The sequence below is a fragment of the Macaca nemestrina genome, chromosome 17, assembly GCF_043159975.1.
Source record: "Macaca nemestrina isolate mMacNem1 chromosome 17, mMacNem.hap1, whole genome shotgun sequence".
NCBI classification, from domain to species: Eukaryota; Metazoa; Chordata; class Mammalia; order Primates; family Cercopithecidae; genus Macaca; species Macaca nemestrina.
Window position 1 is genome coordinate 76,183,812 of NC_092141.1, and position 12,003 is coordinate 76,195,814.

Below are 12,003 nucleotides of genomic sequence, written 5' to 3' on the forward strand. Positions count from 1 at the left end.
ACATTTTGTTGCAGAAATCATTTCAGTATTTCATGTTTAATGTGTAGCTTCTATGAAATTACCTGCATCACAGCCAAAATTTTATTTTCATAAAGAACTGTCCACTGCATGACTAATCTGCCATGCAAAACATACTAGAATTTTAACTGAACTAGATTTAATTTAAATTATCATATTATGTTATTTCATCATACTAGCTTTTAGAGGTACATATCAAAATCTACTCAGGTTGAAACAACACTTTACACACAAAACTTAAAAAAGGATGTCTTTCTCTTACTTAATGTTTAAGAAATGAATAGTCAAAGATTTTTACATTTTTCCTTAATTTAAACAGTTTCTTCAAAAGACATAACCTCTAAATGTCAATGCACAGTTAAAGACTTTGGTATTTCCAAAGTTACTAAAATCTTTACAGACACCTTTTCTTAAGAATAATAAAGTATGATACAGATACATAATAAGCCTTAAAAAAAATACCTGAGAGGTCTTGCCTGGGGATTGCCTGCTTCTACATATGGATGTAAATAATCCTTTATGTAGAGATCAGCAGCACTATTAGAATGGGTGCAAATGAGAATCCTGCTGAAATAAATGGTGCAAATAAAAAGAATGATAAAACACAAAACTATTCAAGCAGTATAATACCGAAAAAAAAAAGCAGTGGCCATCCTAACATTATACAATTCCCTCATCCTACTCAGTAATCCCTAGTACTATTCAGTGATACCTTTAGGAAATTAAGTTAAAAAGGAAGTACCCCAAAATTATTTTTAAATCTATCATATAAAATATATATACATATGTTTAAACCCAAGTCTTTTGGCTCTAATAGATATCACAATTCCATAGCAAACTTGCTCTGATGGCTATTTAAAAACTATTTTAAAACTTACTGTCTATACTACCAATTTTAAAAACAGTATGTTTTAAGAGAATTCAAATTTTTAGTGCTCTGGGGTTTGGATTTACGGCTTTTCCTTTTCTTTTTCATGTTTAAGAGCTGCATGAAAACTGTCTTGCTAGCCCTCATTTTGCATTTAAAACAAGAACAGAGGTAGTACCCTACCAGGGAAATATGAGCACGCTTCCCACCCTCTCACCTAGTCTCCTGTTGCTGCAGAATATGTTTGACAGCCTGAGCTAGAGTGAACGTTTTGCCTGTCCCATAGGGTCCGATGATAAGCACAGGCGGCAGCTGGATTGCAAGTGGAGTGGTAATGGCCAGAACAGCCTCTTTCTGTTTTGCATTTAGTCGAGGATCCAACTGTTCATCCCATTGTCTATGGAAAACAAAAATTTATTTTAAACATATGCATCTTGTTAATAAACAGAACACAACACAAGAGTATCCTGAATTTCAGTGAACCATTAAAACCACTGAAATAGCACAGCATCTATAAAAACAAATGCTTATTCTAAAGCTACTTTTTAGAAAGTTCCCCAACAGAGTCAGTGTAGAGTGTTTTAACATGTAAATCAAAATTAATTTTATCTTGTCCTATTCTACATACAAAAAGATTTTGGTAACTTATCTAAGGAAATCACATACTTCGAATCTAGCTGCTGCCAGGTCTTTAAGTAGAAGTGGCAATGTTTCAAAAATGTAATTTCCCTCTGTTACAAAAAGCATCATAAAACTTTTTACTGATATTAACGAAGTAGTACTTTTTTTTGCATAACAAATGAAATGCAAAAGGGAAACGATCTGAATTTCAAATTCTAATTATTTAAAAGATCTGCTGGCAAGGTTTAAAACAAGAGGAAAAGAACAAACCTATATGTCCCTGGTTAAGAGATACTAATTTTTACAAAGATCTTAATGTAGAAAAGATTAGGTCTTGTAAAAAGGCATAAAAAGCCAAACAAAATGAAATGTTTTTTAATATTTTTGCACACACACACAAATAATATACATATCATACTGGTCAGCGGAGAAAACACCTGTCACAGTCGCACAGATGGCTACTGTAATGAGATCTATCTTACTAGTGCCCCTTCTATGACTTGGCTAAGTTTCGAAGATGAAAATGGACAGCAGATGCTGCAACAGATCAAACTGAGTGGAGAATCAACAGCATTTTTTCTCACAACTACAGTTAAAATACTATACATTGCAACAACTATGGTAAAAATGAGAGGGATGTGAATCAAAATAGTAAGGGTGTGTAAAGAAACTCTTAGAAAATTTAAAATAAAAGTGCCTGCAAAATAACCCTGAAATAGAGGACAGAGTTTAGAAAGGAAAATTCTCTCTGTGAGGCTATATCGTACTTAAATCAGAAGCTGGTTATTTTTGAAAAATCCTAACACTTTCAGTTTTCAAGAAATTATAACCTAGCCAGGCATGGTGGCTCATACCTATAATCCCAGCATTTTGGGAGGCCAAGGTAGGAATGTCATTTGAGATCAGCAGTTCAAGACTACCCTGAGCAACATAGCAAGACCTCATCTCTACAAATATGTGTAAAATAACTGTTAAATTATGACATATAATCTTAAACCAACAAAATTCTCCTTAAAAAATGTAAAACTTTAGAAAACAAATTTTGACCATGTAATCATGCCAATATTTCTTTTTCTGAAATTTGCCATTCGCTAAACCCCAAACATTTTATTTCAGAGTCCCTCAGCATTAACTGGCTTATTTATTCATAATTCTGCCAGTATCCAGCAATTTTCCATCTTCTATAAATGAGAAAACTGCTTTAGGTGATGGCTAAGTCCAGACCTACTGCATGTAGCACTGGGTGGAATGGTTACCCTAAAACCATCAGAGCAGCCTTCTCCCCTGCCTTCCTTTACTGTTGAGCCTAGTCAGCTATAACGCTCCATCTCCCAGCCTCCTGTGCTATAGACCCAATTCTGGTCAATTAGATGGGGGAGGAAGTCCTCAGAAGGACTTCCATACACAATAAAATAAAAACAAAGCCTCACTTATTTTATATATATGTATTTTTAACTAAAAAGAGCCCTTCTTGCTCATCACTTCCTTCCTCAGCTGACCAGAAAAAGCTTATGGTAAATAAACTACAGCAATCATCTTATATTTTGCATGAGGCAAAACACATCAGGAAGAAAACAAACATGCCCTACATGGTAGAAAGGAGGGGGAGGTGTCTGTCCTTGATGGCCCTGCAGAGCTCCTGCACAGTCCTGGACCATGTATCTCTAGGCTGATAACTCCACCTTTTAAAGTCACAATCAGTTCAGTAAACTGCTAACTGAATCTATACCTGACTACTATGATTCTATGATACCTGTCCCCAATGGTTCCTTTATCTGTGCATGAAGATAATGACATTTGCGTCAGATGGTTATTTTAAAGATCAAGTGGGATAATACATGTAAAGCTGTTTAGAAAAATAATTGAGCAACAAAAGTTCAATTAAGGTTAGCTTCTGTTACTACAATATTTTCTAGAGATTACAGAAAAATGAGATATTACTTGACTAGTACACACTTTTAAAGCAAAAAGTTCTTAAAATACCCTCTCATCTTTCAAATCTGGGGACTTTCATGAGTCCTCTCATCTTTCAAATCTGGGGACTTTCATGAATGAGATAGATATCATGATGAACATTTATAGAAAGCCAGTGAATGGAACAAATTGTATTTATTTATCGAACTGTCCACTTAATAAGGGAAAGAAGATTTACAATATACATGCTAAGAGGAACTTCTGATTTTCAAAATTTAAAACAATATAAAATCTCAAGTTTATTCTGAATGAAATACTTTATTTCATTCCCAGAGCTAAACTAATTTGAAGTCCTTTCTTCCCCTGACCTAATGTAGTTATAACTAATTTACAGACTATATGCTCAAGAACAATTTCTCAATTTCATTTATCTATCTATATTCTACACTAGTCCAGAAAATATATTCTGGCACAATTGTGGCTCACTGCAACCTCAAACTATTAGGCTCAAGCAATATTCCCACCTCAGCCTCCTACCTAGCTGAGACTACAGGCGTGTGCCACCACACCCAGGTAATTTTAATTTTACTTATTTCTTTATTTATGTATAGAGATGGGGGTCTCACTATATTGCTAAGGCTGGACTCTAACTCCTGAGCTTAAGCAATCCTCCCACCTCGGCCTCCCAAAGTGCTAGGATTACAGGTGTGAGCCCATGACCACAACTCAGTATGTTCCTAGACCCAGATACCTTTTAATTGTTATTTAAATTACAGTGGTATAAAAATATTTTCTTGCTTGAAAGTTTGCTTACTTTTGCAGCTAAAACTTACAGTCAGTAGTATTTAAATATACTATGTTATACACAATATAATTTTCAGAAGTGAGCATATCCAGTAAATGTGCCTACAAGCTTACTGGTATGGCCTCACAATTGAAACTTTTCTTCTTTAAACTTGAAATTCTTATTAACTTAAATGTGCTGAAGATGAATAATGTGTAAAACTCTATGGGTATTCGAAGAAAAATACGACATGGTCTCTTTCTGTACAAAGTTCAGAGTTTACCAAGAAAAACAGTCTAGAAACGTACATGAATTGACAGATTTAGAGAAATTATACTTTAAAGCACAAAACCGAACCTAGTACATGTCAGGCACTCAATAAATAGTTGTTAAAATATTGACATGAAAGGCTCAGGTTCATCTGCTGACCCTTTAATCCAGAGCATACGAGCTGGACTAAATATTAAAGGACAGAGAGCTCTTCAGTGAACTAACATTGGGCAAAGATTATATGAGAGAAAAAATCACTTAAAGAGGCGGCAAGGCTGCAGGAAAGGAGAAATGCGGAGTTGTCTGATGGGTGTACAGCATCAGTTTTGCAAGACAAAAAAGTTCTGGAGATTGCACAACAATGTGAATATATTTAACACTATGGAATTGTACATTTAAAATGGTAAAGAGGGTACATTTTACGTTATGTGGATTTTACCACAATTAAAAACTTTTTAAGAAGAATAACAGAAAGATAAGGAGGCAAATAAGTACATGGCAAATTAAACAAACTTCAAGGTAATTCAATATTACTAAAACATGGGGATTTAGAGGGAGAAAAGGAGTGTCAAGCAGAAAAAAATAAAAGAAATCTGAAAGGATACCGCAGGAAAGCACAGTCAACGAGGCCATACACGGGCGCTTCGGCTTAGACTGCTCACCCTTTATCTACATATCGAGGAGAAGCCATCAGAGATTTGTGAGCAGTGAAATGACATGATTATTTCAGAAAACTAACTCTAGGAGAAATATTTGAGATGAGCCAGAAAACACAGCCACAGACGGCAAAGCTACTGAAATACTCCAGGTCTAAAAGCAGCACTGGCTCTGAGAAAGAAAAGAAAAGGAAGCATGAAGAGGAGCTGAATCCAAAGAGAACTGAGGAGATGTCACTGGATTTTTACAATTAGTAGATCACCAATCACTTTCAGGATAGCACACAAGAGGAAAACAGAGGTTACAGAGTGAGTAAGAAAGAATACTGGAAATACACAGACTATTCCCTCTCAAGAATTTTGGCAGTAAAATGAACAGAGGGGGACAGCACAGTAAGAGTAAGCAAAACAAGGGAAAAATGACTGAGGTCTTGTGTTGTAAGGCATATTTCGTGTTGTTCTGCTTTTACGACCATAAGAAATGGAATGTGAGGGAAGTGATATATGCCACTTCTAGGCCTGGCCCATAAAAGCTTCCCACACGACCCTTTGTGCTCACTCTTCCCCCGTCAGTCAGCTGAATGTCAACACCCAGGGTGACCCTGGAAACCACTCACTGAAGATCCCAGAGGCTCCATCAGTCATGGAAAGGGCCACTCTACCATGATTAAATTGAAAGTGATAAATAAACTTCTATTTTGTAGAGCCACTGAGATTAAAAAAGAAAAAAAGGTGTTGTGAGTTGAGCATGGGCAGGCACTAAGGGCATAAAACCCAGTGAAGAGATGAAAAGGCAGATACAGGCATACAGCTCTCAGTCATCCATGCTTATAACAAAATGGAAGTACCTTCTTCCCCAAAAAAATTTAGGCAGAACAATATTTATATGACCATTAACTGGACAGAAGTTTCTGAAGCAGTTTCTTCTATTGTAATTTGTCCATTTTGCTCATTTATAAAACTCTCACCTATCTTTAAAAAGTATTTTAAATTAGGACAGGTGCAGTAGCTCACATCCCAGAACTTCAGGAAGCCAAGGCAGGAAGGTCACTTGAGGCCAGATTTCGAGACCAGCATGGACAAGATAGCAAGACCCCTGCCTACAAAAAAAATTTTTTTAATCAGCCAGACACAACGGTATGTGTCTAAAATCCTAGTCACTCAGAGGCTGAGGCAGGAGAGTTGCTTGAGCCCAGGAGTGCAAGGCTGTAGTGAGCAATGATCATGCCACTACACTTCAGCCTGGGTGACAGAGCAAGACCCTAACTCTAAATAAATAAAAATTGTTTTAAATTAACTACTGGAACCACTTCAGAAAGGCCCTAATTTCCCCATTCAACTTCTACTTGGAAATATTCCTAAATTGCTTGGCATCCTATCAAATTAAGGCTGTTGAGAAAAGCAGTGAAATTCATTTAGACTCCAAGAAAAAGTAAATAGATGATGAACCTCCAATGTTTCATTTTAAGTGTTCTTTTACTCTCCTTTCTAAACTAATGTCTCCTGAAAAGCAAAGGCAAACTTTCTTATAAAACTATGCTTGAATTATCTTATACAGATATTCAATTTAATATTAACCTTCCTTTAATAAGACAACGCCTTAGTGTACCTGTTAGGACTCCATGGTATGGTGGGAGTCATACTGATGTCTGGAAACAAAACCCCATTGTCCTTGATCCTGTCTAGTGCATAGTGCATTTCACAGAGGGGTAATCGATTTAACTGAAACTGAAGTTCAACCTGAAACACAAAATGAATTCTTTAAAAAACCGCATGAAAGCAAACATCAATGCTGGCAGCTCGCTAGAAAACTTTGGGAGGAATCTGTTTGGGACAATAAGTGCAGAGATTCTTTCAAAGTATAATCATAGTCTAACCATAATTACGATGAATATTTGCTTTGTTCATTTATAACCAGGCACTGTAACAAGTACTTTACTATAGATTATCTCATTTCATAGTACCAATGATAATATATACTATTATTAACATCATTTTACATATTAAGAAACAGACATATTTATAAGTTACCTAATCTCTAGATAAAGGCTACTTGACTCTACCATTCGCATGAAAATACATTAGCAAAATATCCGAACATGTGAAGTATCCAGTCGTGAGAGATGATTAGCCCTATGACACTCTATCAATTTGCAATGAATAAATAATATTCACCAAGTTTTATGTTTACAAAGAAAAAAAGATTAATCTTCCAGTTAAATATGGCAGACTGAAGACATAATTCACCTAAAACCCCATAAAGATAGAGAGAACAGGAACAGATACAACTGCAGATGAGAGAGGTCCCAGGAGGTAGCTTAATTTCTTTTCATCTTTTCTTCCATTACTGATTTAAAACTCTAATCAGAAAGCTCAACCTTGTATAACACTAGAACATTCTAAATGTTACTTAAATTTAAAAGAATCACTTTTCTCTGGGAGTTGCTACACGTCCAATTCTCAACCTACCACCGTAGACTTCAAAGTCAGCTTTGCTTTCGTTTATGGCAAAAGAAAAACTAAGCCAGAGGAAGACTATGAGCCGATAATGAGGCTACAGACCACTTTGGTTAAACTGCAACCTTAAAACATACCTGTGTGTCACAGTCAGGCCGAAGATTAAGTTCTTCACAGCATTCCCTAGATAGCCTTAAAAATATATATTCCTTTGTTTTTTCTTCAATAGTAGCTTCATAAACCTTCTCTTTGGTTCCCTGGGTCTGTCCTAACTTCTGTTTAGGGACTGGTAATAAATAAACAGCATTGACTTTGGTCATCACCAGTCGTCCAGCCAAAGTATCTTCAGAAAGTGTTTCAGTAAGCTTAAAGCGACCAAAAAGTTGTCCATTCTGAGCATACTTTGCACCTCCAGAAACGCCAGTGAGCATGAAGCTTGCTAGAATCTGCAATTGCACTTTAAGGTTGAACCTAAACCAGAAGTAGAAAACTAGTTTGAATATTTTACATACAAAATATATAAAAACTAGAATAGTGAAAGTAAATCAAATATACACACAACAAAAATTAAACCATTATATCACTTCCACTTCATTGAGCTAAAAACTGTATTTTTCTGCCTTTAATACAAGCTGGAAACAACAACACTTTTTTTTTTTTGAGACGGAGTCTCACTCTATCGCCCAGTCTGGAGTACAGTGGCATGATCTTGGCTCACTGCAACCTTTGCCTCCCGGGTTCAAGAATTCTCCTGCCTCAGCCTCCCAAGTAGCTGGGATTACACGTGCCCACCACGCCCGGCTAATTTTTGTATTTTTAGTAGAAACACGGTTTTGACATGTTGGCCAGGCTAGTCTTAAGCTCTTGATCTCAGGTGATCCACCCACCTCAGCCTCCGAAAGTGCTGGGAGATTACAAAGGTAAGCCACTGTGAATGGCCAACAAAACTTTTTTTTAAGTGAATAAACTCCCATACTAACATATGGGAGTTACATAAAGATACATACTAACTTGTGTTGAAGAATATGCACATTCAAAAAACATCAGAGTATTTAAAATGAAACTAAATGTCGTTTTTGAAAGTAACATGAAATATTATATACTAATTAATATAAAAGTCTGTTTGAACACACCATTGGGACAATAAAGACTTTTAAATCACCTGGAACCAGAAGGAAACACATTGCACTGAAAATTACAATGGACTTTAAACCAATTGCTTTCCAAGTAGAGCTTATCAACAGATTCAAACCATAAAATATCTCTTTCAATAATGTTAATGAACATTTAAAATAAATTTTCATTCATGGCTACATGGAGGCAGGTCTCATGCAGGAATTATGGAAAGAGAAGTTAAGGCCTATCTTATTAGACAATGGTTGGTATACTCCCTCACACTTCCATGTGTGCACATGAGTGTGAGAGAGTATGTGTGTGAAGGCAGCACAGAGAATCAAGATTAATTTACACAGTCAAGAAATACGGAGCCGGACATGGTGGCTCACGCCTGTAATCCTAGCACTACGGGAGGCTGAGGCAGGCAGATCACCCGTAGTGAGGTTGGGAGTTGAAGACCAGCCTGGCCAACATGGTGAAACCCTGCATCTACTAAAAATACAAAAATTAGCCAGGTGTGGTGGCACGCACCTGTAATCCCAGCTACTTGGGAGGCTGAGGCAGGAAAAACACTTGAACCCAGGAGGCGGAGGTGGCAGTGAGCCAATATCATGCCATTGCACTACAGCCTAGGTAACAAAGTCAGATTCTGTCCCCAAATTTTAAAAAAAAGAGAGAAATATGAAGTGAAAGAAAGATGTAAACTAATTAACAGTTCTCCTTCGCTGTTTTGAAATGGTGCTGTAAGAGGTAAGACAACATGGTAAGAAATGGTGGCAATATTTTCTCCTTTCTCTTAGGTTTGTCTTAGTCTGTTTTGTGTTGCTGTAACAGAATACCTGAGACTGGGTAATTTATAAAGAACAGAGATTAATTTCTTACAGTTCTGGAGACTAGAAAGTCTAAGATTAAGGGGCTGGTATATGGTGATGGTCTTCAGGCTGCATCATCCCATGGTGGAAGGCAGAAGGGCATGAGAGTGTAAGCAAAAGCAACGGCAAGAGAGGACTGAATTCACTCTTCTAACAGCCCACTCTCATGATAAGGAGCCCACTCCTGTAAAATCACATTATCCACTCATGAGGGTAGAATCCTCATGGCGTAATCACCTCTTAAGAGTTCCACCTCTTAATACTGTCCCCATGGCAATTACGTTTCAACATTAGTTTTGAAGGGGACATTCAAACCACAGCATTCTGCCCATAGCCTCCAAATGCACGTTCTTCTCACATACAAAATACATTAATTTCATCCCAATAGCACCTAAAAGTTTTAACTCTTTCCAGGATCAACTCAAAAGTCCAAGCCCAGAGTCTCAACTAAATCAGAAACAGATAAGACTCAAGGCACAATTCATCCTGATTCAAATTCCTCTCAGGAGGAATTTGTCTGTGAAATTAATGAGTTACATGCTTCCAAAATACAACGGTGGGACAGGCACAGGATAAACATTCCCATTCCCAAAGGGAAAACTAGGCAAGAAGAAAGGAATAAGTGGTTCCAAGTAAGTCCAAAATCCAAAAGTGCAAACAACATTAAGTCTTTTTTCTTTCTTTTTTTTTTTTTTGAGACGGAGTTTCGCTCTTGTTGCACAGGCTGGAGCGCAATGGCGTGATCTCAGCTCACTGTAACCTCCGCCTCCCAGGTTCAAGCAATTCTCTTGCCTCAGCCTCCTGAGTAGCTGGGATTACAGGCATGCACCACCATGCCCAGCTAATTCTGTATTTTTAGTAGAGACCGGGTTTCTCCATGTTGAGGCTGGTCTCGAACTCCTGATCTCAGGTGATTCACTCGCCTCGGCCTCCCAAAATGCTGGGATTACGGGCGTGAGCCACCGTGCCTGGCCTACATTAAGTCTTAAAGCTGAAGAATAATCCTTGCTTCCACATCCCACATCCTGGCATACTGGAACAGTAGTTGGGCTCCCAAGGCCTCAAGCAGCCCTGCTTCTATGGCTTTGCTGCACTCAGTCCCCCCAGAAGCCCTCACAGATTGAGTCTTGTATCTGTAGCTTTCCCAGGTGAGAGCTGCATAATGCTGACCCTTCAGTTCTGGGGTCTCAGGATCTAGCCCACTCCCAGGGCTCCATTAAGCACTGTCCTAGTAGGGGCTCTGCACCGTGGCTCCGCCTCTGCAACAAGTCTGCCTGGGCCCTCAGGTTGTCCAATACATCCTTTGAAGTCTAGGTGGAGTGACCATTCTGGCCAACCTGATGAAACCACATCTCTACTAAAAATACAAAAGTTAGCTGGGCGTGGTGGCACACGCCTGTAGTCCCAGCTACTCGGGAGGCTGAGGCAAAAGAATTGCCTGAACGCAGGCGGCGGAGGTTGCAGTGAGCTGAGATCGTGCCGCTGTACTACAGCCTGGGTGATGGAGCGAGATTCTGTCTCCAAAAAAAAAAAAAACACACGGCCGGGCGCGGTGGCTCAAGCCTGTAATCCCTGCACTTTGGGAGGCCGAGACGGGCGGATCACGAGGTCAGGAGATCGAGACCATCCTGGCTAACATGGTGAAACCCCGTCTCTACTAAAAAATACAAAAAAATAGCCGGGCGCGGTGGCGGGTGCCTGTAGTCCCGTATACTCGGGAGGCTGAGGCAGGAGAATGGCGTGAACCCGGGAGGCGGAGCTTGCAGTGAGCTGAGATCCGGCCACTGCACTCCAGCCTGGGCGACAGAGCGAGACTCCGTCTCAAAAAAACAAAACAAAACAAAACAAAAAAACAGGAGGCCATGTGTGGGGGCTCACACCTGTAATCCCAGCACTTTGGGAAGCCGAGGTGGGAGGATCACTTGAGGTCAAGAGTTCAAGACCAGCCTAGCCAACATGGTGAAAACCCATCTCTACTAAAAACACAAAAATTAGCTGGGCATTGTGGCCCAGCCTGTAGTTCCTAGCTACTCAGGAGGCTGAGGTAGGAGAATCACTTGAACCCAGGAGGTGGAGGCTGCAGTGACCTGAGATAGCGCCACTGCACTCCAGCCTTGGCGACAGAGTGAGACTCCATCTCAAAAAGAAAAAGAAAAAAAAAAGAACCCTTACTTTATTCATGCTTTCTTAAATGAAATTAAAATTGTACTTTCCTTTTACTACCCATATAATATGCAGAGTTTAGGGGTCATTAAAACTTTCTTAGAGGGAGGAGATTACTTCAGAGTGCAAGAAATTCTTGATTCACAAAGGACCTCTTTTTGCTAAGATGATGTACATGATGTACAGTTTTCTTATTTTTTTTTTTTTCACTATACAATCAATGTCTTCTTCCTTTGAACTCCCTCTTCCATGGACTTCTGTATG

At 38.6% G+C, this 12,003-nt stretch overlaps 1 protein-coding gene across 7 annotated transcripts in view; it reads right to left on the reverse strand.

Annotated features, from left to right (window-relative positions):
• The window catches only part of LOC105469033 (helicase with zinc finger), a 187,913-nt gene that overhangs the window by 98,503 nt on the left and 77,407 nt on the right, over positions 1–12,003 (reverse strand). For 5 of the 7 annotated variants that reach the window (XR_011615959.1, XM_071083493.1, XM_011719558.2 and 2 more), the window contains 4 exons: positions 7,726–8,059; positions 6,741–6,871; positions 1,104–1,283; positions 481–585 (listed from right to left, as the gene is read on the reverse strand). Coding sequence is in view for 6 of the 7 variants with exons in the window: in XM_071083493.1 (XP_070939594.1) it covers positions 481–585; positions 1,104–1,283; positions 6,741–6,871; positions 7,726–8,059 (750 nt within the window). In the remaining variant the exon portion in view is untranslated. The remainder of the gene's footprint in view (positions 1–480; positions 586–1,103; positions 1,284–6,740; positions 6,872–7,725; positions 8,060–12,003) is intronic. The other 2 variants (XM_011719560.3, XM_071083492.1) reach the window with 2 other exon arrangements.